This window comes from Parus major, chromosome 5 (genome assembly GCF_001522545.3).
Source record: "Parus major isolate Abel chromosome 5, Parus_major1.1, whole genome shotgun sequence".
NCBI lineage: Eukaryota > Metazoa > Chordata > Aves > Passeriformes > Paridae > Parus > Parus major.
In genome coordinates, this window is record NC_031774.1 from 22,835,455 (window position 1) to 22,863,096 (window position 27,642).

The 27,642-nt window shown below is 36.8% G+C and overlaps 1 protein-coding gene across 4 annotated transcripts in view; it reads left to right on the forward strand.

The window, feature by feature from the left end:
• Positions 1-3,834: 3,834 nt before the first annotated feature.
• MYBPC3 (myosin binding protein C3) overlaps positions 3,835-27,642 on the forward strand; it is a 62,627-nt gene continuing 38,819 nt past the window's right edge. Inside the window, exons 1-13 of one of the 4 annotated variants that reach the window (XM_019006951.1) lie at positions 3,835-3,942; positions 4,072-4,131; positions 12,937-13,203; positions 15,141-15,236; positions 15,461-15,547; positions 15,689-15,837; positions 16,748-16,865; positions 18,226-18,274; positions 19,503-19,547; positions 21,797-21,853; positions 22,462-22,464; positions 26,619-26,642; positions 27,408-27,574. In XM_019006951.1, coding sequence (XP_018862496.1) covers positions 4,107-4,131; positions 12,937-13,203; positions 15,141-15,236; positions 15,461-15,547; positions 15,689-15,837; positions 16,748-16,865; positions 18,226-18,274; positions 19,503-19,547; positions 21,797-21,853; positions 22,462-22,464; positions 26,619-26,642; positions 27,408-27,574 — 1,087 coding nt within the window. In that variant the 5' untranslated portion in view covers positions 3,835-3,942; positions 4,072-4,106. Of the gene's footprint in view, positions 4,132-12,936; positions 13,204-15,140; positions 15,237-15,460; positions 15,548-15,688; positions 15,838-16,747; positions 16,866-18,225; positions 18,275-19,502; positions 19,548-21,796; positions 21,854-22,461; positions 22,465-26,618; positions 26,643-27,407; positions 27,575-27,642 lie in introns of all 4 variants that reach the window. The other 3 variants (XM_019006952.1, XM_015630614.2, XM_019006953.1) reach the window with 3 other exon arrangements.

Sequence of the window (27,642 nt, forward strand, 5' to 3'; positions counted from 1 at the left end):
CCCTCTGCCCCATTTCTATCCCAGCTCCCCATCTAATACTCTTGTCCTTAAAAATCTATTTCAAATCCCTCCCTATTACCTAGGAAAAACAAATTTCCTCCCTCCATCCATGCCCTTTCTTCACACATTTTTATTTGTGAAGAAAACACTCAGCTTGGTGTGATCCCTTCCCCCTCTTGAATTTCAACTATTTTTTCCCCCAACCCTGCTAGTTCTCCCCTTTATTCTGGTGTGCCTGAGGGAGGTAATGTTTGGAGCACAGGACACAAAGCTGTTTGCTTTTAGTTCAAGCATGTGGATTAAGTCCAAGGCCCTCATTAACCCAGAGATAAATGCAGAGAAAACTCTGCTGACCCCTGCAATGGACCTCATTGACACAAACAAAACTTCTTTGGAGGATGAAATGTAAAAAGTTCTCGCTGAGCATATGCAGCCTGCATTTTTTTACCCCCACAGTCTAGAATATGCAGCAACTCAGGATGTTTATCATCAAGCCAGTTAAAAGAACATCCCTGAAATGAAAGCAAGTTGCTGTCAAATATACAGAAAGAACTCAAATATGGAGTGCAAAGAGTAGGGATACAAAATGGTAGCGCAGAGGGAAGCTCAAATAAGCAGGACCAGAATTACCCAAATTGTTAGCGTTCAGAAACACATAATCACATAATCAGAATGATTATATGAAGGTGCTTTATTAAGAGCTCTGGGTGTCAGGGGTACACATACCCAAATCTGACCCGACTTGGTTTTGAACCAAGTTTTTTTTTTTTTTAGTTGAACATGGTTTTATACTCTATCATTATATAACTTTCATATTAACTATTAAATTTACATTGCTCTATTGTATGCATTGATTTTACCCAAACATGGATTTCTCGTGATTCCCCTCAAACCCCTAACATAGTGTCTCATGATTCTTTAAACAATAATTGTACCTAATTTCATCTAACAATTATATCATTTATCATATACTGACTACACAGGTGCAGTTTCACATGATCTTAGCAAGCACAAGGCCTAACATTTTCCAAGGCCTACTTTTAACACTTTTCCCAGAGCTTGCCAAGCCTAACTTTCCTTCTAACTCCCCAAATTTTCTATGATTTTAAAATCTTTTACTAGCATAATCTCCTGAGTCTCTGTAAACTCAAGTTCTGTCAGTAACATCAAGTGGTTTTGCACTGTACACACCAGCACTTTGTGATTAGAAAACTCAAAGGAAACAGTGAGGTTTAGGCTGGGTATTGGGAACAGACTCTTCACCCAGAGGGTGGGTGGGCACTAGAACAGAACTCCCAGGAAAGTAACAGCAGGACCCAAGAAACATCTGGACAATTCCCTCAGGTACGTGGGGTGAGTACTGGGGCTTGTCCCGTGCAAAGTCAGGAGTTGGACTCAATGATCCTTGTGGATTCCTTCCAGCTCAGGATATTCTATGGCTCTATGAGCGCTCCAGTGGATGAGTCCTGCTGGGCCTGTGCTCTGCACTGAGCCCCCTCAGCTGTCCCACCATTCACAGCAGTAAATCTCCAGCCACTGAGGCAATTTTACTGCCTTGTCCTCAGAAACTGCCGAACCACCGAGGAGGAGGTGGTACTTTCATGAAACAAAACAAAGAGGCAGAGAAGCAAATATACAGAAATAGAGACAAGAAATTAAATGGCATGATAGAAACTACCAGGAAAAGAAGGCCAAAATAGAAAAGTAATATATAGACTTTCTGCCTATATAGCTACCTATATATGCCTGGATAGCTACATTTGGGCAGAGTCACAAGCACCTAAATTATGTTGCCTTTTACTAAGAAGTTGGATAGTCTTTTTAGAAGGAGATGCTGTTAACTTTGGCTATAAATAATAAATCCTTGGTTTTCTATGTGTAAGCCATGGTGCATCTATCCAAAATCACACAGCCTGTCACCGCAGGCCACCAATTTCTGTTATTTTTTCAACTTAATTTTCAATTACGTGACAAAAGCCACTGTCTGAAGCACAGAACAATAATTTCAGTATAATTATTCTGACAAGGAAGAATTTTCCCTCTCACTTTTTAAGCACAGGCCCTGAGACATTTATTACATGTTGCTTCACTGTTCTTGTACATCAGTTTCATTTGAATACGGGATGAAACTTCACACACTTGCTAGTGTTGCAGCGCACGGGAAAGTAGTTATCACAACCCACTACACATCTATTTTGGGTTAGTGTAGCCATTTAAATTACATATTTCATTTGCACAGCAGTTTTGTTATTAAAAGTAGTAGTATAATATGATGTAATGTAATGTAATGTAATGTGATGTAATGTAATATAATGTAATGTAATGTAATGTAATGTAATGTAATGTAAAATAATGTAGTGTAATGCAATGTAATGTAGAACATGCTAGAAAAAAATTACTATTACAACAATGCTGCCACCTGGTAACCTAAGGTGTAATAGCAGACAAAGCATTCATTTTTCCCAGTCTTGAACATAGCAATACATTTGAAATGTTATTTTAAATAATATTAAAAATCACAAAATCTGCAAAGCTATTATTTGATTTGGATAATTTCCCTGCATCATTTTAAATCCTCATAGCGCTGTTTCATTGTGGGGAAGAAGTGAGACCCAAGTCCTTTGAAAGGTTTCAAGTCAAAGCAAACAGCCACGATTTCCTGACTCCCAGTGAAATACCTCAGGCACAAGATAGTAGTCAAATACATATCATGGTAACTTGTGCTCCGCTGGAAACAGAGGCAATGGAAAATAAACACAGGCAACATCCTGCCCATCTTCCTCATTCATCCATGAAAAATTGTTTCAAGGGAAGGGGAGGAAGTATTTGGCCCCAGATCAGGAGAGGTGTCAGCAGTGTTTCTTGGATGCTCACATTTGTCCTATCAGCCTACCAAGAGAGTCAGATGGGAAAGAGACAGAGTACAGTGACTGATGAGCTGCTTGCACACTGGTCTATTCTGGACTCTGTGCTAAAAGATGAAATCCTTTAAATATGAGTCTTTACAGGATAGCTTTTTTCTTTTTTTTTTTCTTTTTTTTTTTTTTGTCAATACTAGTGGTGGCTAAAATATGTTAAATGGTTGGCCTCCAGAGTTTTTCTGATAAAGTTTAAAACTCAAAATTGATAAACCATCATGATAATAAAAGACTGATTGTCCACAGTTACTATTTTGCCATATGCTAAATATATGAATAAATAAGAAGCAATGATTGGAGCATGAAGAATACATACAAGAATAATTTTCTAGTAAGATTTTCCCCCAGATTTTTTCTATATGATTAAGCAAAATTGAAACTTCTAGTGGTATAAAACAGAACCTTGGAACTATTTTTAAAATGATATTTAAAAGAAGAAAAAAAAACCTTGGTAGTTACCAAGAAATGTATGCTGTGGATCAAGTGGGTGGATGGGGAGGGAGGACTAAAACTATTTAAGTAGTGTCATGCTTTCTACTTGTGACTGCAAATGTCAGTAATGTGTAAGTGTCTCTGCAAAAAAAGTTCTTTCCTTAAGGTTCACAGTTGCAATTTACAATTACTGTCTTGGGTAGAAGAGCTAAAAAAGAAACAAGAAAAGCAGTTTCTGAGGGGCTGATCAGCTCTGACCCAATTATGATGCAAAAACAAAAACTGAAATAAGTAGCAAGAATTAAGCAAATACACACTTTGAGTAAGCAGGAACCAGCATACAGGAGATGCAACTATCAGATCTGGTTTGCTGAATGTGCTATAAAGATGGCAGTGCTGGAATTCTTCATGCAGTACATGCCTGGAGCCAGCAAATGCACTGTACGCATGTGCAACATCATATTGTGCTCTGGTTTATACCAACAGATCGGTGGTAGCCAGCCTTGGGTGGCTGGAGCTCCCTGGCTCCTGGAACTTGGCTATATTTATCCCAGCTGATGTAGCCTGTCAAGTGTGTCCTGCAGTTGATAAGGTGCCGTAGTTGACAACAGTGGGGGATCGAGGGGGAGGAGCAGGATGGGGGCTTCCATCGAGCGCTTCTTTAGGGGGTCTCAAAAGCCCTGCAGTCACATTCCTGTGTAACTCTCACCCTGCTTTCCAGATCCAACTGGGAGCCTCGTCAGAAACCAAGTGAAGATGCCAGAGCCTGTAAAGAAAACAGGTAAGGATCATAGCTGACAGACAAAACTAGGAGCAGCCTGACAGGGGAAAATGTGAGTAGATTATGTATTCTAGAGAAATGAGATGCCTCAAAGGAAAAAATAAAATAGACGGGAAAAAGAAACTTTATTTTATTAAGTTATAAATGTAAGAGATATTGAGTTATCTTGCAGAGAAATCACTAACTGCTTTGATAACCCTCAGCCACAGGTTTTTCTTAAGAGATTTTGGCTGAGAAAAAAAATAAAATAAAATAAATGCATTTAATTCTCAGATGCTTTTAATTTCTCATTTCCTTTCCTAGTCACCTTTAGGACTCTGAAAAAAAATAAAAAAATTAAGCCTTGTAGTCTGTCTCTTGGACAGTTAAGTAGCATAAACCTCTCCTGCTTTTATTTTGGGTTTGGGTTTTTTTTCTCCTGACAATTTGTAGAAGCACTATTGGCAAAATTTGATGGTATTTATTGTTAATGAAATATCTGTGGAAATGAAAGCAAACAGTACCAGGTTTGGAGTTTATTCTTTCTAGTTCTTTCTACCACTGAAAACAGAACTCTAGGAAAAAAAAGGCAGCATTGTACTGTGATGAATACATGCATTTTTTTTTTTCCCTTGCCCTCCTTCATCCTTTCCCCTTGAGCCAGAAGATAACCAGCACTTTTCAGAATGCCAAAGTCACAGAGCCACAGAGAAAAATGCTAGGAAAGTATTTCAGATTTACAAATCTCAATTTTTTAATTTAAAATCTTTAAATAAGGAATCACTCAGATGTTGCCCACATAGAGGAGGCCTAGGATGGGGTGCAAGTGCAATGGATCTGGTGTTTTGAGAAGGAAGAGAACCTGGTAGGTAGAGACAGTTGAACTTCAGGACACCTGCAGAGAAAGATGCCTCAGGAGCACGTTGTGTCCACAAGGAAGTTCGGAAAAAAACCCTGACAAAAGCTGAACTTACAATTGTTTCTCAAGTGTGAACATATTCAGTAGTCAGGCCTGGAGAAACTTGTACTAAATCTGGGATTCTTCACTTTAGAGCTCTCACTTCATTGCTGCCAGTGCATACCCAGAGTCACCATTACTTGAATGTACGATTCAAGGTGCACTTGTTTATAATAATGTGCACTTTCCAGAGTTAGCCAGTGACAGCTGTGGAGGCTTATTAATAATTATTAATAATGGCCTTTGTGCTTTGCAAAGGCCTGAGAAGACACCTGGTCTCTTCTCAGTTTGGCCAATGAGACAATCTCCTATGGTCACAATAACAAAAGGAGAATTTATTAAGAAGAATCTTCATTTGACCAAAATATTTTATATCAGCTACTGCCAGAGGCAGACCCATTATGCACCCAGACCCTCTCCCATTACAAGCTGCAAAGCACCAAAGCATGGTTAACTCCAACAAGATTCTTTGTGTTCCCTCTATATGATAACCCTAAGGCAACTGTGGTGTCAGCAATCCTTCCATTTTATTACAAAAATAACATCATTTCATATTCATAAGGCTGCCATTTCTAATGAAAGTAGATTTCATTGTATCTAATTGTATATATAAAAAAGAAATATATATTTTAGATCCTGCAATTGTAGACAAAAACTTGAAAATATAAGCTGCAAATGTTCAGTAATCACCCCAAAAATGAGAAAATCATACTCATATTCTGCTTTTAAAGTCACATGATTTTTAAATTTTTGGAAATGTCTAATTGTTGTGAATGCAGACAAAAAGAAATGCAATACAGCAGGCAAAACTTGATAGTGTGATCACCTTGGCATTATGACTTCTGATTTCTCATTGTTTAATTGCCTTTTAATTAACATTTTCATTCTCTGTGGATGAAAGGCAATGAATCTGTGAAGATACCCACTTTTGCTGGCTAATGGTGAAGAGAAATTCTATTCCAGCTTATTTCTCCAGAGAAATCTAACAGGTGTCTAACATCACTAGTCCTACACAGTTCTTATGAACAAACCAGACCAAACACTGGGATTATCACAGCAGGGGGAGGAAAAGCTCTTGTTACCCACTCTGTCCGAGACAGAACAACTCACATGCCCCATAACTTTTGGAGAGGATCTTCTCAGTCTCCCAGGAGACACTAATCCCTTTGGTTTTCTATTTCATGTTGTTTATACAGTTCAAGCCATTTCAAGATGGGATAATGTTGAGCACCAGCTCAGGAGGGCCAAATAACCACTGGGCAAATCAGACTTGGATAAATCAGAATTCCTGCCTTTCACACACCATAGTTAGATTACTGAAGAGCTCAAAGAAGTCCCTAGTCTATATTAATGAAATTTGTGCATCTGGTGTATAAGCAAAATAAAATTATTTATGTCAAAGAATGATCAGAGATATTCTGCTTTTATCTGCTGTTTTAACAGGCCTTTTAACATGTTAAAAGAAGCAAACAACAACAAAATAAAACCACCCAGAAAACCAAATAAACAGAAAAACCACCCACCAAAACTCCCCAAAAATCCCACCAAAAAAACTAAAAAATGAAGTGGTGAAGTAGATTTTCCAATAGACATTTTTTCACTTTAAACTGCCCAACTAAAATACTTCAGGATAAAACATTCCTGTACTTATTTCAAGAATGCCAAAAGAACTGCCTTAGCAATCTAGAAAATCTACACCATGCACAAGAGCAACAGAATTTGTAAGACCTGTCAGAGTTTAGTGTCAGAGCAATCAAACTTTGACAAGCACCACTTTTTGCAGGATTCTGTTGCAGAAACATTATGTTCTTCTCACTTTGATTTAAACATTTCACAGTTAATCTTTGTTCAAAAGCTCACTATTTGGAAAATTTCAATCATTTTTTTCGTTCTGAAAATTCAGAAAGGTTAAAGAAACCCCAACCATTTCCCTAACAATATTTTATGACATTAGGAGGAAATAGTTGACTTTTTAAATACCAAATTTAGTAGATAAACGGGACTTAATGGGAAGTGTGTGCATTATTATAGCTGGAAAAGGAGAAGTCTATATTACTCACCTTCTCTGAAAATCAGTCAACTTCTACTCACATATTTTATAGATTGAGGAGTCTAGATTTTGCAGTTCTGATTTGGAAATTTCATCAGGAATTTACAAATAACTTCTAAGTACACAGAGGTAATAATAATAATAATAGTAATAATAATAATAGCATAATGAAGAGTAAACTACAGAATTTTAGTTTGAATATGAGATAATTCTTTCACATTTGCAAGCACCTAGCACAACAAAGTACCGCAATAAACTTCTATGCACCACAGGAATGCAGAAAAAACCCTAAATTCATTCCATAGTTTCCTCTTTGGTAAGTTAAGATTCAAACCAAGCTGAGACTTTTACAGAAAGTGCGATGGATGCATAGAGAGAGAGGTGACTGATTAGTGCAACTATTCCTCGCCTGTTGCTCATGTTGCAGGAATTTGCAATCTCAGCTGCTGAAGCAGGCAAGGAATGATAAGATTGAGTCTTTCAATAGCTTTTGGATCATGGAATGATTAGGCTTGTAATTGCAAGAAGCCACTTAGGTCCTGACGGAGGAATGTGCAGCATCTTTATATAGTTCCTCAGAAAGGAATTTACAAGCTCCGTTACTGAAGTCTGCTTATCCTCAGTTTGGCTTTTGACTCAATGGAGGAGCAAATGATACAGAAGCAAAACTAGATGCCAAGTGTAAGCAAAGATCAATTTTCAACATGAACACTTAACAAATTAAAGGATTCCAAAAGCTCATACTACTTTTGTAATATTAAATATATTGACCAATACATATTGTAACACCAAATACAGAGAATGTGCAGTAAGACAACTCAGCTTTGGGGGAGAAATATGTGATTATTTTGTCTGATTTCACTCATCACAAACTTCTGTTGTAGTTTCTAGCACCTGCATTCAACCAGATACATTATATTCTCGTCAAGAATTTATACCTTTAACAGGTTTTATTTCAGAAAGGCAGAAATATCATCTGAAAATGTCATCCAACACACATTCTCCCCTACCACTCTGTAGTTAAAATCACTCTTGTAAAAATCCACATTTCTTGCTCACTTTCATTTCATGTAATTCACACATACTTTGAAATTCCAGTATTTCAGGAATAGGTTTTCAGCCTATGCTTGTGACTCTAAACCAGATTATTTAGGGGATGTTGCTAGCAAATGAAATTATTTTGGTAATTTGAACATTATTTTAAAATACACCTTACCTCCACTTTTTCTGAATAATGAAATAATTGCTTTTCTAGCTTCTAATACTATTTTTTATTCTTTTGAGAGATACAACAGTACTTAGCAGCTACCTACTCACAATTGAATGCTGTACAAAGACAACAGAAAAACAATGTCTGCCTCAAACACTCATAAAATAAAAGCCTAATAAATAGATGGATAGTTCAACAAGAGAATAAACAGTTATTAGTACAATAAATAGAAACCCTGGTAGTAGCTTAGCCATTTCTTGGGTTTTGCATAGGAGACTTGAAGCATGATCGTAAACTTGTTTGATGATGGATGTTAGAAAGATATTGTTTTAAAGCAAGTCAGAAAGTAAAGGAGAAAAAGCATGAAAGTGCTAGTATGAAGATTGAATAAATGGGAGCAGAATGAAGGCAGAATATTAGTTTTGTTATTTTATTTAGGTGACTATTACAGAAAGTTAGTTTTGGAACTGAAATTATTTCATTCTAGTTTAATTTGTCCCAAAACAAATGTATTTTATTTTTCTTCATTCTCCTGATGGAAAGACCTACTAATAAATTTTCAAAATGCAATCTGATCACAGGCCTCCAAACACTGACAAATTAAGCTGTAACTCATGTAACATATATAGTGTTATGGTTGATGTGTACCTCTTCAGGTGTTTCAAGAGTTTTAGAGGATGCAAGTTCTGGTAGCTGCAGCTTTAACCACCAAAAAGTTTCTGCAAGATAACTGCTGACCACATACAGCTGTTTCCTCTTCTGCCTGGGGTAAAATTTGCTGCTTTATGTTACTCAGAAATTATGTGAGTGTGTTTGCATCATGGAAGTTAGAAGTGATTAGGAAGCCTGGGTTATGGGAGGTGAAGTGTTGAAAAATGGCTTAGTACAAAGTGGCCCTAGGCTCATTTTCTTTTATTAGCTTAGTGCCTCTTCTCTCCTTCCATTAAATCCCCACAGCAGCACCAATTCCATCCCCACTAAACACACACACACAGAGCACCTTCAATACTTTCTGTCTTCATCAGCACTGGTAACTCACGTGGGCCTCTGCCTGAACTGCCATGGTGTGCTAGTACTAACGTCCCTTTTCTCTCCCCTTGTGCTGGCTGGGTTAGAACATGTCAGGAATCAAAGAGCTGACACAGTGGGCAGCAGAGGACATCAGGAGCCCCAGCCTACAGCTCCTCACTGCACAGGCACCTGGAGCCTGGAGAAACACAGGATAGTGCCTGAGATCTGTCAGTGGCTGGCACATTGCACAGCATCACCCAAGAGGTGCTACAGTCAGTGGGTTTTCCACAGCCTCACGGTGGTGGTTGTATTCAAGAGTGTTTAGAGCATGGGATGGATATATAGAACTCAGAGAGGTGTATCTGGGTAGAAGCCAAACATTGAAGAGAGAGAGAGATTGTCAGATAGGGAATGTGTTTCTAATAAAAGCAGGCAAAAGTGCTGTTCTCAGGACAGACCAGAAGTTTTGGTTGCTGGTGTTCAGGAGTATTCCTAAAGAGGAAATACCTGAATTAGATTGGTATAGCTGCATGAGAAAAAGAAAACTTCTGGTCAGCTTGGATTTAAACATTACCTAAAGTAGCAGCCACAATGAAGGGATGGGGAATAACAGAACTCTTTATTCTGTAAAGCAGACCCTTTTTTTCCCCAAAAGGAAAAATTACGGAAATCTCTTCCCGTGCTTGTTCAGCAATCTCTCTTCTGCAGCAAAGTAATTTCCTGTAAAATCTCCAGCCCTACATCTTTAGTTTTCCTTGCAAAAAGAGCGGTGAAAGATGAAAGAGAATACAGCTGGATAGAGAGAAGCCACTCTGGACACTGCCCCACAGTGACTGAATCTCAAGTACAGGAAAAAGGCTCAATTAAAACTCAAGTCTCCTTTACCAGTGGAAAAGTGGGTACACAGCAACTGTTCTTGCAGGCGTTTGCTCTCATGGGAGATTTTGGGCTTTTCCAGTTCTGTACTTACCAGAAATATTCACAATCATTTTAAGTTGGAACTAAAGTGAGTCTTTTGGCAGGAAAGGGGGGAGGGAATACAGGGAGTCTTACTTATAGACTTCTGCATATGTGTTTAGATTTCCTAAAGCCAGAAATGTTATGTAGTGGTGGAGATTTCTCACTGTGTTCTCACCAACAATTTTGTTCTTGTTGAGTCATCTACAAAGCAAATGTAAGAAACCTAATCACTTTACAGGGTGTGCAGCAGATCACAGAGTTACTTCCAAGTATGTGTGCCATGAAACCCTGACACTGTAGGCTGGAAGCTTTACAAATCACTTTGCTGTTAGGTAATTAATATATTTATAGATTCTTTTGTGCTTAAATAGAAGAGTGAAGATAATAGCACTTAAAGACTAAAAACATGCCTCTTTACTGCTTTGTCTGTAGAATGGTGGGGAAAGGAGCCAGCTAGTGAGTGGGCCCCAGATCTGACCTGCCTGCCCACTGTGGAGTAGCCTGGCCACCTTTAATGTCTTTTGAATGGTGCATGTCCAGCCTGCAGTGCAGAGAAACCCTGCTGCTGTTATTCAGGACACACTGCACCACTGTACGCCCTGCTGTGTTATTTAGGGAAGTGCAATACGGTATCAAAAGGTGCACAACTGCTAACAGGCAGCATGCTGTAGGCCACTACTGTACATAGTCCTGTATTCTACAAAGCACTATATTTTTTAAAGAACTATTACACCAGATTAGAAAAAAATTCAATTATAAGCATGCAGGAGCATTCCACTCCCAGAAGAAATTTCCCACAGTTTTAACAAGGAAGGAAAGCATGCAGAAGAACAAAACAGAAGGTCAGTCAAGGCTTTTTTAGTCTCTTTGAAAACTAAAATTGTGTTTTCATCAGAAATATAAAATTGGGGGGAATAAAAAGAAATTGAAAAAATATAATTTTGGTTTTTATATAATGAATAAAAGCAAAATTCAATATTTAATAAATCCTAAAAGTATTTGTAGCTAATATTTTAACTGATGTTTAAGAAGGTTCAAATCCTTTGCAAAACAATGCAAGAAGCACAAATTGTATTATGACTAAAGACCAAAGGCCATCAGATCAAATCTTTGCAGGTGTAACTCCACTAAGTTCAATTGAATTATGCAGTCTGAAGATATAAGGAATACATACAGGAATAGAAATTTTATAAAAATAATAGATGGTATTATTAACCATATACCACTTACATGAACCAAAGCACCTATTTGAACATGAATATAAACTTTTTCTTTTAAAACATTTCCATGCCATGTTCTTTTCATTTTTATAAAGCAGAACTAAAAGTTCAAAGCTAATTATAACTGTTGCCGTGTTGGAAGAGTTCTTGTGGCTGCCAGAGGAGGAGAGCCATAGACAATTTACCACAGAGGTGACTGATAAAATTAGATGTGATGAAATTACTAGTATTTTATAAAAATGTAGTTATAGAGGGGTGAGTCAATAGAAAGATGGCAGAATGATGCACAAAAAAAACATGCAGTGCATGAATCAGAATGTTAATTGCTTGTATTTTTACACATGTGCACAGCTCATGGCACTTAGCAAACTATAACAGATTTTTTTAAGACAAAAACATGAGCATGAAATGAAAAACTTAATTGAAAATAAAGATGAAGTAATATAAATAAATAAATCAGGTGAAATAAATTAGTAAAGTAAGTTACTTTACTAAAACCCAATCTTGAGAGAGATTAGAGTACTCACATATCAAAATCATGATACATTGTTTACAGTTTCCAATCTGATGTACTACTTTGCATTTGAATTAAAACATCATTTGGTTTACACTTGTTCACCCTATATATTAATAGTTTCATTAATTCTCCTTATAAGCTTCCTAAGTGTTTCTTGACACATTGAGGAAATATTTTAATCTACCTTTCAAGTAATTAGAAAACTAATTGTTGAGTGTCATGTAGGCAAGTGCTCCAACTTTTAATGCCGATGTAAACTTCTGAATACGAACAGCAATTGGTATCATTTTAGCTGGAATGAAATTACAAGGGTTGTCATAGGAATGGGAATCCTTTTCCACTAAAGCCTTGATCAGTCAAAACAGAAGGACAAAAGATGAACTTTTAATTCATTGTGGTGTACTAGGGCACTAGTACAGGTTACTGCACAAACTGCAGTGTTGTTGAAGAACAAATCCTGGTCCTCTGTAACAACCCTACTAAGCAGCTGTTAGGACAAAATTAATAATTCTAGATAAAAGTGAGTGACAAATTAATGTAGACAGCTAGATCTGTAAGAATATATACATGCCATCTTGTCATAGATCAAAACTTTTACTTCTGAAATATCAGAGCTCAATATGGGGGAAAAGAAAGAGGAAGACAGAAAGTGAGGTGACTTTGCTATCCATTCCACTTTATTTCATGACAATGTGGAGGAGATATGGCATCTCAGTGAGACACCAAACTTGATAAACTCAAAGACAATTCCACAACTTCTCTGTGCAAAGTGTTGTAATTTATATCTTGCATGGGCAGATGGGAGAGAAAGGAGACAGCTGCTACAGCCACAACAGCTGACTACACCAGATATGCCACAATCGCAAAACAGATTTTTGTGAGCCCTCTCTCTTTTTTTAGTTTCTGCATTTACCAAGAAGCCAAAGACAGCAGAGGTGACAGCCGGAAACACAGCTGTGTTTGAAGCAGAGACAGAAAAATCTGGCATCAAGGTGAAATGGCAGCGAGCTGGCACAGAAATTACTGAAAGTGAAAAATATGTCATCAAGACAGAAGGCAACAAGCATTCACTGATAATCAATAACGTAGGAAAAGAAGATGATGTGACATATGCTGTAATAGCTGGAAGTTCCAAGGTCAAATTTGAACTCAAGGTCAAGGAACCAGGTATGGCATTTCCTAAACAATTTTGGTTTCATCAGTATTTCCAGTCCCACATGCTACCTTCATGAATAAGGCCCATGGAAATTAGCCTATTTTAACACTATAAAATTTCTCTACCAGCAATAAAGCTGTTTTTCCTAATTATTTGAAGCTTCTAATTCATACTAAGCTGAGGAATACATTTCCTATGGCTGAGACATCTCTTTCCAGGTGTCAGAATTCCACAGAGAGGAGATCCTAGGGGAAATGTCAATGCACAGCTTTAGAATTCTGTCAAGCTTTTACACTAAACAACTGAAAAACAAAACAAAGTTAATCTGACCCTCACTCTAACTTAAAATAAGATGCCTGATCTTAGGACTGGTATTTTCTTATAATAATTTAATCTAAATACAAAATTTTAACAATTGACAAAACATTTACAAGTTATACTATAATGTTTCTAGAAGCTCATACATTCTCCAAAATTGTCCCAAAATTTTCTGCTATGAAAAATGCGTATTTCAAGACAGGCTTGAATATGAAGACTAACCTTTGTGCTATTTGTGTATCTCCCATTATTACTACCTTCATACACATTAAAAGACCAGTTACATGGAAGTTTCAAAAACTTTCCCAGGCTTTTCCTGGGAATAAATCTAAAGAGTCAAATTTCCTGGAATTTTCTCATAAAAAAATATCTGAAGATGCTTAGGATAGATGAAATCACTCATTTCTTGAAGCATATTGACCTTCCAGATACCTTTTTCCCCTCCAAAATTGTATCCATTTACCACTTCTGGTATTTGACTTTTTGCTTTTTAACTTGGTGAAAAGCCTCTAACTCAGGTTGTTTATATCACTTCCTTTTCTTTGCTATCACTGTTCTAGCAACATGATGAGACCTTGTGAGACCTTCTGGTCAGCTGAAAAGAAACTGGGGAATGTTTAACATGAGTCAAGGTGTCCTGTTCCATATGCAAAGACATGGCATGGCAGATTATGTGTAAGGAGAAATCCTGGTATGGATTAGGACAATTTGGCAGCTGTCAGAACATGCAGAAATATGGTCCTGCTGACTGTCTCATCCTGAAAGCAAACTGGTCCATATTGTACTCATTATATTTTCCTCACTGTCTTTCAGGTTGGTTCCATTAGATCCTGCTAAAGGCAGATAACTTGCAAATAATGCTCTGGAGCATAGTGGAGTATGTTATGTTACAGAGTAACTGGATTGCCTATTATTATTTGGAAGTGGCTCCACTACCTACGGGGGAAAAAAATATCTTGCTGCAACTGATCTATTTCAAGAAATTCTACCTCCCTCCATCTGCTCCAGTTGCTCACTCCTACTCAATTTTCAGACAATTCTGTCTTCTCCATTGTGCCAAATGCATTTGCCTGAATTTGTCTCTGAGGTCATGGTTTAATTGAGAGGATACAAACTTCCATAAGCCAGGGGAAGAAATTACAGATGGATTTTTAAAATACTTTATCCATATTGTTTACAAGCAGAGTCTAGAGCTTTTTCCAAGCTCAACAACAATAGCCTTTATAACATTACATTCCAGCAGCACCGTTAAACAAAATTTCATGATTAAGCAAACTGTTTACAAAAATAATAATTACATAATTTTTCATTATTTTTTTTTTCTGTTTAGATTACTGATGTTTGCAACAAATAATAGCATTATTCATCAGCTGACATGTTTCTACACATCAAGACTATAGAATTTAGAAAACCAGGCATCAGCTCTTTTTGAGCTCAGCAACAGAAAAAGCCTCATCATCCAGCTTCAGTGGGCCCCTTCTGTTTCCAGCACATCCTCTAAGCTCTAGGAAACAACAGCTAATTTCTCTGCATTTCCTAACATATATCAAAGGCTGTTCTTTTGCAAAATTTCTTCAGAAGGAAAGAGGAAATACAACTTTCTCTAATCTTGGCTTACATTCATTTCCAGAAAAGAGTGAGACAGTCACTCCTGCAGAAGCGGTTCCAGCCCCAGCTGCCTCAGGATCACCTGCTCCACCAGCAGAAAGCAGCCAAAACACAGAAGGTAATAGAGAATTAACGTTGTCAGCAAGTCTGGTTTATTAGCAGAAGGGAAGAACATACACAGAAACTCCTTAGTGAGACAGAGTAGATGAAAGCAGATCATAAAGAATAAGGAATCTCAGAGGCGGAAGAAATCTACTGAGATATTTTTAAATTAATTAACTAATTCTCTATATAGTTTGATGCAAAAAAAAATCTAAATAGTAATTAAGATATTTATTTCAGTTTCATCTGCTGAGACACAACCAGAGGAACCTCTGGACCCCATTGGGCTCTTTGTGGCACGACCACAGGATGGAGAAGTTACTGTTGGTGAGTGCAAAATGTTAGCCAGGTGAAGTTTGTAAACTCTACCTGTTGCTTGACTGTTAGCTCTCCAAGTACAGGGCGACAGCAGTGATATAACAGGTAAACATTATTCATAATCTTACTTTAATCTACTTCTCCTAAAAGGTGGAAACATTACATTCACTGCCAAAGTTGCTGGTGAGAGCCTGCTGAAGAAGCCATCAGTGAAATGGTTCAAAGGAAAGTGGATGGACCTGGGAAGCAAAGTGGGGCAACATCTCCAGCTACATGACAATTATGATCGAAATACCAAGGTACAATTGGCAGAATAGGGTTCTCAGTCTTCTAGATACTAATCTTTAATCTGAGGGATATATAAACTAAAATAGGAATGTTTTGATGTTAGGGCACCCAAAGCAACACACAAGGCTATACTTATCCATAGAGACAAGCTCTACACATGGACTCTTTATCTATGGTGAAATGAGAAAACATCTGGAGGACTGGGGGAGTAGTTTTGCACTTACTGCAGGATTCCCTTCATCTTCCTCCCAAGAAATTTGGCATATTTAAGAGAAAACAATAATCAGACAGCTGTTTAAGCATAGTTTGGTTTTAATAGATCAATTGTTCTGCTATTAGTGCTGGAATTTATTGCTCTCTTGGATTGTCTAGACTGCTTTAAGTAGCTGAGTAAGACCCATTTTTTAGCACAAATTTGTCCAAAGGTACACGAGCAGGAACACAAGACTCTGTACCACGACTTTGTATCCTCTGTGGTATATGAACCACTACCACCCTCTCCTGGATGGAGCTGGACAGACTCTCTCACATTAGCCACTCCTTTTGCTGAATCTTGGCATGTTCTGCACATGCTCTGGGCAGAGGCTAGAACTCTATAGTGAAAGCTTGATTCCTGTTTCCAATGCACATGCAATTAATGTATGTACATTAGTGTATGTCCCAGCACAGTTTGCTGATGTAACATTGTATCCTCAGGAATACCTGTACTGACAGCACCCTTCAGCTGTTTCTACTGAATTGGGGATAATGGGTAATTTTTTGTTGCAGCAGCGAGTTGGGCGGCCAGGAGGTTCTTAGTTCTAAAAGATCACAAAGACATAGCTCATCCCTTGTCTGCTTCTCTCCATGTAATTCCCCTCTCTCTGTGTTTCACCATTCCATTTTCTAATTTAATGATTGTGTCATTGGTGTCTGTTCTAGGTTTACACCTTTGAAATGGAAATCATAGAAGCAAATATGACTTTTGCAGGAGGGTACAGATGTGAGGTGTCTACCAAGGACAAGTTTGATAGCTCTAATTTCAACCTGACAGTCAATGGTAAGGTGAATTCCTCCCATCTATTTTTTTTTTTTTTAATCGTCCTGCCCCTGTATTTTTTTTCCTGCCCACCAGCAATTCTTTCTGGTACATAATGGTTACTAGGTAAGCACAGACCTGAGGCATAGACCTGAAGATCTAGAGGTACACCTAGAGAGGCCCACAGAGGAGAAGAATGGGATTGAGATATTAAAAGTATCACTTGGTCATCACTCTAGTCAGAACTGTGATGTTCTTAAAGAAAGCACAGACAAAGATGCAAAACTTCCCACCTTTTTTCTGGCTTTATTCTGGTTTCATTCATTCATTCATGATGTTTAATTCCACTAGAATAGAAGTTCATTCTTATTCTGGAAAAAGTTCTGTACTAAAAATGGATATTTGAAAAAAACAAATTTAGACATGTGGCACTATTGTCAATTCTTTTTTCCTTCCTATATAAATAAATTCAACTTTTATGGAAGCACCTTGTGAGACAAAATTGCTTTAAGAGAAGATGACTCAATTTACCTAATGCATGGTGCCACCCTCACAAGTGCTATACTGAAAAGTTTATAGAAACTGAAAAAGAAGTATATTTTAACATCAATTTGCCTCGAGTGTGGAAAAGTTTAAGTAAAACAGTATAAGCATGGACTGCCTGAAAGAGCTGAATGTTTGGACCATTTCCTGTTTCAGCAATTCTGTTCAAGGGGCTGCAACATAAACTTGTGTCCAGCTACCAGTGAACCTAATGCAAAGAAAAAAGTTTATTAAGTTACTTGACCAGCAGTGTTAATTTTGGAGTTTCACTAGCTAGGACTCAAGACTTTGGAGCAGCAAGAACAGTTTTTCTCCCAGCAGCAGCAGCATGGCAATTTATACCAACAGTGTAATCAATTCTCTCTGTACAACATCCTCAAGTAACTTTCTGTACCTCTCTTCATAGTGCCAGGAATTTATCTCTGCTGTCAGAGGATAGATAATAATTTATTATTAATAATAGTATTCAGTTGATGTCCAGTCATATTCTCATTAGGGTTTAAATACTCTGTAAAGACACTAAAATTAAATTAAATTAAAATTTTGCAGCAGGATAATTGACAAGCAAGAGATAAGAGAGCCCATCAGGCTCCAGGTTATTATGAAACATGAGACAGAAATAAGTTATCCAAAAGACTAGATGTTGAAAGCTAATTAGTGAAGGCTGCATGTTTAAAGATGATGTGTTAATCTTTCAATATGCAATTAATCACAATTTACAATATAAGAATTTATTTCTAAAAATGTCTGCAAAGGAAAACTTTAGAAATAGCAGCATGTTTTTGCATTTTTTTTTATTTTCTCTCCTATTTTTCTTCATTACATTTTGTCACATCAGAAGCACCTGTAAGTGGAGACTTGGATATTCGAGCTGCCTTCCGCCGCACGTGAGTATGCACAGCACAAACCTGCCTAGATCAGGTTACCATGATCACATTGCCATGTGATTCCATTCACATGGAATTCATTACTTTCCCAGATAAAACTAGCTACAGGCAAAGCTGTTGTACCAAGAAACACAAAGATACAGATGTCTACTAAGAATATATTTCTACTATTAAAAAATACTATACAACTCCTGAAAATTACCTAAGAGAGTTTGGGCTTTGTAATAATCATGCTTGCCTTCAATCAGGCAATCAATAATGTGTGTAATTGTAACAAGAACTTCAGCACCTTTTTTTCCAGGCATGTAAAGAGCACTCCAGATACAGACAATAGAGATGAAAAAAAAAAATACACTGTGATGCTGGTCTTGATTTTGTCTGGCTTGAGGAATTTCATCTACTTTAGAACAAACATTTGCTAAACCAGGGACTGGAGTTTGGTGTGAGCTCTGTAAGCAGCACATGAGTGATAACATTCCTGCAAGCATTTTGATTGTACCTGTTTTCATGTTCTATACCTATATTAGTTAACTGAAGACAATGACATTGTAAGTGTCTGTGTGAAAACTCAAGTATAGGTAGTCTTAGCTATTAAAGACTGGTGTTGAAAAAGCCAATCTCCCCCATCTTTAATACTTTCTGAACTGATGTGTCTCTTTATGGAATAATGCTCCCCTCTACTAGAAAAATTCAGAAAATCAGTTGGATTTTTTTACATTTTAGACATTATTAATATGTTCTCTCTTTTCCCCTCATGTAATAATAAATAAGTTTCTATTTCAGATTTTTATGTCTTTTTTAAAAGTTACAGACCAAGATTATTCTGACAACTATTTCTCTAGAGAGCACAAATTTTCTGTGGCAACTCTGAGTATTTCTCTATAAGTCCTGTTTTTATATGAGACTTTTTCTAACATTTATCAGAAAGAATTAAACAAGGCTAGCAGAATTTGGCTGCAGTTAAGTCCATCTGTAGGTAGCTGACCAGCCTCACTGTAAGTAGTGGCCACTCAGTGCATAACTGCATCGTTATTTCACCACAATGAAAGGAGTTTCAACAGCTTCTCTTCATGTTGGCACAAGTAAAAGAATTCCAAATCAGTTTGAAGGGAGTGCTGTGTGAGCAGCTTCAGGGTGTTCAGATCATCGGTTTCTCCTGTAAGAATGAAACCAGATTTTGAACTGAACTGTTTAAATCTGAAGTTTTGTCTTTGATACTGTCACTCAGGAGCCTAGCAGGAGGGGGGAGACGGATGACTTCAGCCTTTCTCAGGTAGTCACTGACTGTGTCAGCAGACAAATTTAAGTCTTACAATGAACTGTCTCTCTCTGCTTAGGAAAAGAAAAAAACAAACCCACCAGATTAAGCTGTGGCTTAAGTTCCAAATAAATCACTGCTTATAATGTGTAGTATTTACATGAGATTAATACATATAAATAAGAAGTAATGTAAGACAAATAAAGACAAATTAAAAAGGTAAAACATAAGTATATAAAAGGATAGATAAAAACAGATTAATAAAGAAAAGAGTTGCTTGGTAGCTCAGTGAGAGGCAGATTCATCTACAGAAAATGCATGTGTTTGGCAAGTGACATCTTCTCACCCTTGTCAGAAGACAAAAAGTAACTTTAAATTATATGCATGTCTGCTCTCTCTGTTTTGAATGTTTTCCTCTCTACTGAGCACATTAAAACTAAAATTGCTGTTGCTCACAGAAATGTACCAACACAAATGAAAATCTGTTGTTTCCTGGCACACTCCTGATCATATTATCATTAAATTTTTCGCTCTATGCCTTTTGCTTCTAATGTTTTCTACTATAGCAAAAAGAGGAGTTCTGAGATTGAACTTAACTATATGCATGTTAAAGCAATTATTAGTCTCATTCTTCAAAAAAGCTAAACCTTGATTGCTAGTCTTTCCTGAAACTTGAACTACCACTTGTGAAACAAAAAGGTGAATAGTTATTCCCCAGCTGTAGACCTGATTTACTGAATATTTGATCACAGGAAATCCTTTCCAAATTTGGGATTATAATAGTTGTTTTTATGTACATTTTATGCCTGCAAATATGTAAATTCTTGTGAAAGTAGGGCCAAAAACACACTTCCCTTTTCAAGTCTTATGTCCAGGAAATTATCCTTTTCAGTACTGTACTATTCTGAAAGCAATCAAAGATGTTAAACCTGTAATTTCTTAAAGAAAAGATCTCTTCTCACAACATATTTCAAATTAAACAGACTCTAAATTGTTATTTAACCTTATAATGTCCAACAGTACAAGAAACTTGGCACTTGTTTCTGTTTCTTTTTTGAACAGTAGTGTTAAAATACCCATAATTTTTCTTTTGAGTCTGTTTTCTTCCTCCTTGTTCCTGCAATGCCAAGTTTTCCCAACACTCTTACATTCTATAGACAGACTGATTTTTCCTGAAGCAACTCAGACTGTGTGTTGACAGAGGCAGCATTATGGTCTACAGCTACCACCAGTACAACTGGAAAGAAAAAATTCTGCTTACAAAACCATAATTAAATGTAAGATGCTGCTTCTGGAAGAATATGAATGCTGTGAAATGGAATCACCCAATTCTTGCACTCAAGACAACAGAGATGTTAAAGCTCACCATTGATGATAGTAGACTTGCTGAGATGAAGAAAATATATTTGGGTGTCCTAAATCCTGTCTGAATGCAAAGATGACCTTTTTTAAGGAATTAAATCTAAAGAAGTGGTTGTAGAGACTTTATGCTGTTTTCAGAGTAGGTCAGTATTACAAATGTTTAGAAGCACAGCTAAAACCCACTGGATTCAGAACACCAAAAATAACATTGTGCATCCCATCTGAGCTCACCATATGTAATAGGCAGAACTGCACATCAAAAAACTCCTGCCTGGTGCTTCTTCTTTTCACAGACCAACTCATCACAGCATTGCTTGTCATGATGCTTGTTGAACAAATGCATACTGAACCTCATCTCAGGCTGAAAACCAAATCACAGAATTCTTCCTTCAACTCTCCCAAGCACCAATGATGTGACACTTTTTTTTCAGTGTAATGAATTCTGGTGTCACAAAGACCCTCAAGAAACAATTACAGCTGGGATAATACTAGGGGGAAAATGGTAATTTTAGATTGTGAGGCATTCCACAGAACTCTTGATTAAATACTGCCCCAACTGCAAACAATATCTACACTCCTGAAAGACAGAATAAAGAGGGAAGCTCCTGCAACACCTCTAGGATAATAAATACATTCCAAATCAATATGATGACCAAATTAATACCCTGTACAACTTCATGCACAATCAGCACATTTTGTTACATGTATTTTTTAAACCTATATGCAAATGAATATGAACACAGAGCCTAATTAAGTCACCTTCTGTGACAATGCACATTCTAATTCATTATAAACTCATCTACTGCTCCCCTACAAAAATATGTCATCTATATAATGTTACATTCTCACAAGCTATTCCCACTTCCTTCTGAAACTAATTATGGCTTTCTATCACTATACAGTACCGAGGGACATGATGATGGGGCAGAGTTTAATTTCAGCTCCCTACTGAAAAAAAGGTGAGTAAAAATCCATAGATTTAGAGAAAAAAGGCTTCTGTTGAACAGCTCTGAAATACCAGAACTGGAGTAAGTGAAAGTTTCATAAACTCAGAGTCCTTCTCACTTTCCTAAAGCAGCTCTAAATGGAAAAATCATGACAGGTAATTGTGGCTACTTCTTGAAATGCACAACATTTGCTGCATTTCTAATAGGCTTATACTGGAGAAAAAAAAAAAAGAAAAGAAAAGAAAAAAAGACAAAAAGGGCCTGGACTGAGGTAATTACATGCTTCCAGGAGCCCTTTCCATGTGGAATTAAAATATCTATTTATAATGCTGTCTTACTAAGAACCAGAGAGATGGGAGGACAAGCTTTTTTTATTAGATATTATTACACTGTTCAACTATATATTATATATTATATAGATATTCTAAATATGACAAATATATTTTACTCTTCCAATTGTTATTTCTTTCTGTTACTTTTACTTTCACGTTTTTGCTGTAATTTCTTTTCTAATTCTTATCTCTCCTTGATGTATCTATTCTCATAACCTGTTTTCTTATGCCCTTCTCTTTTTACCAAACTCTTAATCTGAATGCTTTGGATTCCACTGTTGCCAACAGAGAGTAAGCTTTCTATTTAACTGTATCATAAATGCATGACGGAATATAAGAACCATTTGGTTTGAAATAATGCATGCATCTTTGTCTTCTTTACATGTAGAACATGACAAAAATTGCATGTCGTGGAAGAAAATTATTGGCTGCTAATTTCTGAGCCAGAAATTCTTTTAAACAGTTTTAAGGTTAAAGACAATTTGAAACAATCAGTGTATTTCTCTGAATGTCCTTTGGCTTTTACCATCACTTTCTTCCATATAACCAGTTCTAAAATTTCCTTGAATTTCCAGATTTTATCAATAACCTGCTGCTTTGTATTCCTGTTGTCATAGTATTTAGAATCAGAAAAATCTGCAAAATATAATTGCACAATTTCATAATATTGTTGCCTATCAAATAGGTGATGAAGTTTTGCTTGCTTCTTTCTGTTCACTGACCCTGGCCACTCACTGTCTTTCCAGCATCTGAAACTCCTATAAAAACCTGTCACTTAGCTTCCTGTTTTGCAAATCTAAACTTTATTAGTTTAAGCTTTCACAATCAACTTCTTAGATGAGTGTTTTTGTGAATCTGTGTTCAGTGTCTGCCCAGGTAGGTAAATCACTATTTATAAAAAGTGTTTTATCCTCACAAAGAGTCCAGGATCATGCAGACATATGGGGTAACCTTCTACAGAAGCCAATAAAGCCATAATAGCTTCAGGTTAACTCACCCAAACTTCAGTGGGGCAAACACGGCCACGTTCTGCACAAACCCCTGTGTTACACTCAGTGCAGGGCATCTGTCTATAGATGATTCCTGGCTCTGCAGCAACACCAAAAGCAGAACACTTCAGGGGGACAGACAGATGAGACAGAAAAGACACCTATCTATATTCTATAGCTGATACACTTATCTATTGATACACTTAAATATATATTCTATACAGATACACCTATCAATTTCTATAGCTGACATTGATATCCGAGTTTCTTGTTTCAGCATGAACCCAAATTGTTGTAAACAGGCTCTAGTTTCCATGGAAAATGTAAGGCATAAAGCAATTGCTTATCTTCTTTATAAAATTTTAAATAAATGAGAACCAGCATGAAAATATTTGAATAATTTCATACAGAGTCTCCAGCTGGAATGAGGTGCTGAGTTCTATGAGCCCCTCTCTTTGTGCCTTTCCCTTTTGCTCTCATAATTAGCTTTGAGCAATGATCAAACTCAAAAAAACAGTAGAAATCTTCAGTATTTACAGAAATGTTAAATTTATTGACTTAACTATTCATTATTTGTTAGGCTAGAAATGTAATCTATTAAAAGATGCTTATAAATTTCACTGCATTTTAACAGTGTTTCTCGCATTTCTTGACTTACAAATCTCTGCCTAGTGAATTTAAGAACGTAAATTCATTGCCCTAGTTGTTTTTCACAGCCAGTTCAGAAGTCATTTGTGGACTCTTCAGGCTTTGCACACCTCAGGTTGAACCACTTATATTAATGAGAACAGATAGGTATAAAATCTCATAATGGAATGAAATAATTCTTCATTAAAATAGAACAGGAAAAGGGATCTCATGCTGGGGAACTCTCAAGAACTATGCAGATTCAAACAGAATTGAGAATTATTCTTTTACCATTTCTGCTCCATTACACCATTTTACAAGTGTCCCTCGATCCACAGGTAATGATCATTCTATAATAAATAGCTTCACTATAATAAAGAGCTTCATTTAACACTGTATCTCCTATCACTGTAATTTAATTAACTGGTGTTGACATACAGATGTCATGGGCCAAGGAGAGGTCATTGGGAAGAGGAAGGGAACAGCTGTCACAGGACTATTAAATGGGATAGAGAGCAGAGACCTTGAAGGAGGTGACAGCTGACAGAGTCCAATCAGTTGACAGTAACTGGATAGGAAGGAACCATTTCTGGGATGTACAAAACTATTTTTAACCCCTCCACATATGTTTAAAACATATCAGCTGCATATTCCATTTACAGCAGGTTCACTGAGCTGCATCTTGATGCCCCCAAGTGCATAGCTAACCTATGAGGTGATCTCTGTGAATAAGGATCCCCAGCATCAGGGAGAAGAACAGAGGAGTGGGAGAAGTCTCATGAGTCCAAGTGCTCTATTGCTTTTCATGCACTGCTCAGCTCCTGTTGGTAGTGGAGGAGTACAGCTTCTCTGTGCAAACTCTGTGTCTTTCTGGGATCAAAGAGAATGTTTTAACAAATGCAAAATAGTGAAAAGGAGTACTGGGATAGGGAAAACTTTGCTCAAGGGCAGACACATTTTTATCTTTTCATTTTCAGAACTTAGTTAAACAGAAATTACAACCTCTAGCCTTTAGTCCCATTTTGCATGAAACTCAAAAGCCTTTTCTTTCAATTAAAAAAAAATAAATTAGCATTTCCAAGGAAGAGACTATATCCTTTCTTATGTCCAAATTTCTTATATTGCATACACCAGAACGGTATTGCAAGATAGAACAATGGGATGACACTGAGTAATGGAAGAGCTAAAAGAAAAACTAGGGAAGTCTGCTCAATAGTGAGAGATATTTGAGTCTTTTGGAACTCCTTTGAAATGGGAAGATTTTTTTCATTATATACTTAAAAGTAACTCACACAAAATATTTTTTGAAATCTCCATGAATAGTCCTACCTATAAATTTTCAGATATAGAGTGTGTAAATACAGACAAGCCTATAAGTAGGCAGATAGAGAAACTGCCAATATTTATATAATGTCTTAAGGAAGATGATAATATCTGAATCTCTTAAGTCTTACTTATTTCCTATGATTTTATTTTTTTAAGATATGGCTTCTCCACAGAAGTTTGATTGTACTCGTACAAAGAATTAAATACATATTAAAAGTATTATATGCTCTTAGATTTATATAGCACTTAGTATTTATGTATCTATTTTAATATACATGTATTTAGAAATATTTGAAAGTCACTCCTTGATATGATCAGGTCAACAAGCCCCAGAACTACTTATGTCAAAAAAAATCTTGATCTATGTGGCAAATCTGTTCTGTTTTCCTGTCTCCTGCTAAGCAAAACTGAAAACTGTTTGCATCAGCCTCAAACTAAACGATAGGTATTTAGAAGAAGAGCCCTGATAAAATTTGTGTGTGATGTTGAGATGCAGTGTTATGGCAAAGCAAACACCCAGTACACTGCTCTTACTGTAGGCACTCCAAAATTCAGCTCCTCCTATCAGTTCAGTGAGTGCTAGAGAGGGCTTTGGGCTTAATGAGTGCTAAGCCACTTGGAAGATATGAGATATTGCATACCATATTTCAGCTCAGTCCCACTGAGCTGAAATCCTCTGCTTTTGCTTCCTTTCTGTTCAAGAGCTACAAGGTGCTGGAAATTCCAAGCTTAGATGCAGAACTTTAATAAAAACAGCGCTCCCATTACAAGCAAGCCTTTTTTGGCAATGAAAGGAGTACCAGAAATGGTTATATCTGCTGTCTGGACTGACTGCAGTAGTACTGTTAAGTAGTAGTAGTATTTCCCACAGACTAATTGGACTGTTATTTTCCTGCAAAAAATGGAAATATACCCAATAACATTCCACTTTTCTCTGCATCACCTGTTGTCTTCTTGCTGGGGTTTACCACTGAGCATGACTTCATTATAAGAGTGTGTTCTGCTGCACTGGAGTCTGCTTGGTCCTGGTGAAAATCAGAAACAACAGCCACAGGAAGTTCTTTCTCCTACAAATTTTTTAGTAAAAGGTTATTTCTTAAAACGTTACTTCTTCCACAATTTCTCTATTTACCAAAATGCAAACTAGGACAGGCAAAAACACCCTAATAACAGGGCAAAGTAGAGTTATTTGTTTCCCTGGAAGGCAATCAGTCATAAGTAGGAATAAAAAGAAGTGCTCACACTTATATAAATCCCACAGTGGATCTGTACAAAGTGTGGGAGTGAGTTTGATTTCAATATGGACCAGCATTCCCCTTGAGCCCATTTCAGAACATATGCATGAGTTCCTTCATCTCCCTGCTACTGAAGCACAGGCATGTTCTGCTAAGGGTGAAGATGACATTCATGGCTCTTTTGTACTAACACATGATGCCCTTCTTCTTTCCCATTGGGATGCTGCACATTTTTCCAAATGGTTCTCTGCATTGTTCTGGAGTACAGCAGCTTCCTGCGCCCTTCAAACCGGTAAGGTTATGCCAATTTCTTTTTCTATTTATGATTTTTCAAACAAAATACGTGATGGCAGATAAAAAAGAATGCCTTTCCCAAAGCCAGACAGACAAATTTTCCCTTAGTTTTACTAAACCAAACATTAATTCTTCCATAATCACTAGTTCTTTGTTTAAAATATAAAATAACTAGTACATTGTAAATACTGTCTTGTTTGCCACTACTCACCAGCCTCTTTATGTTTTATAGATTATTATAGACATCAATGTTCTTCACAACAGATGGTAAAAGTCTTAATAATTTGTGAATTATTCTTTTAAGAGAAGATAGAAAATGTCCTGAGCAGAAAAGGATATATCTCTTATTTACATAAACCAAGTGCCTTTTTTCTAAAGTTGCTGCCAGCACATGAATTCAGTTCCTTGCTTTGCCATGTTCTGTGTTTTGAGCATTGACCACGACAAGAAAATAAGTTTCTTTATGTTTCTGTTACCCATCATTAAAGGAAGTTAAAATTTATTAGTTTTGGTTGTTAGGAAGAAAAAACCTGCAGGACAGAATTCAATTGTAATCACTATATATATAAATAAAATTAAAACTGTGACAAGTTTTATTTCGTTATATTACATAATAATATAGTAAAAAGTTACTTATTGTTGATTATTTTTTAAGAAACGGCTTCATCAAGGCCAGCTACATCAATATGTAGCTGCCAACCCTATAGATTTTGTTTAAATACTCTTAATAGTAGCACTCAGAGACTCTAATCCCTTTCTGCAGAGGTGAAGGAAAATCTGAATCACAATCTGATGTTGATGTCTGGGATATCCTGAGGAAAGCTCCTCCTACGGAATACGAGAAAATTGCTTTCCAGTATGGTATCACAGACTTGCGTGGGATGCTGAAACGCCTCAAACGCATAAAGAAGGAAGAGAAAAAAAGCACAGGTTGGTGAGATGCATTTCTTCTAAATATAGTGTTCATATCTTCTTTACAGCAGCGAGATACAAGACCA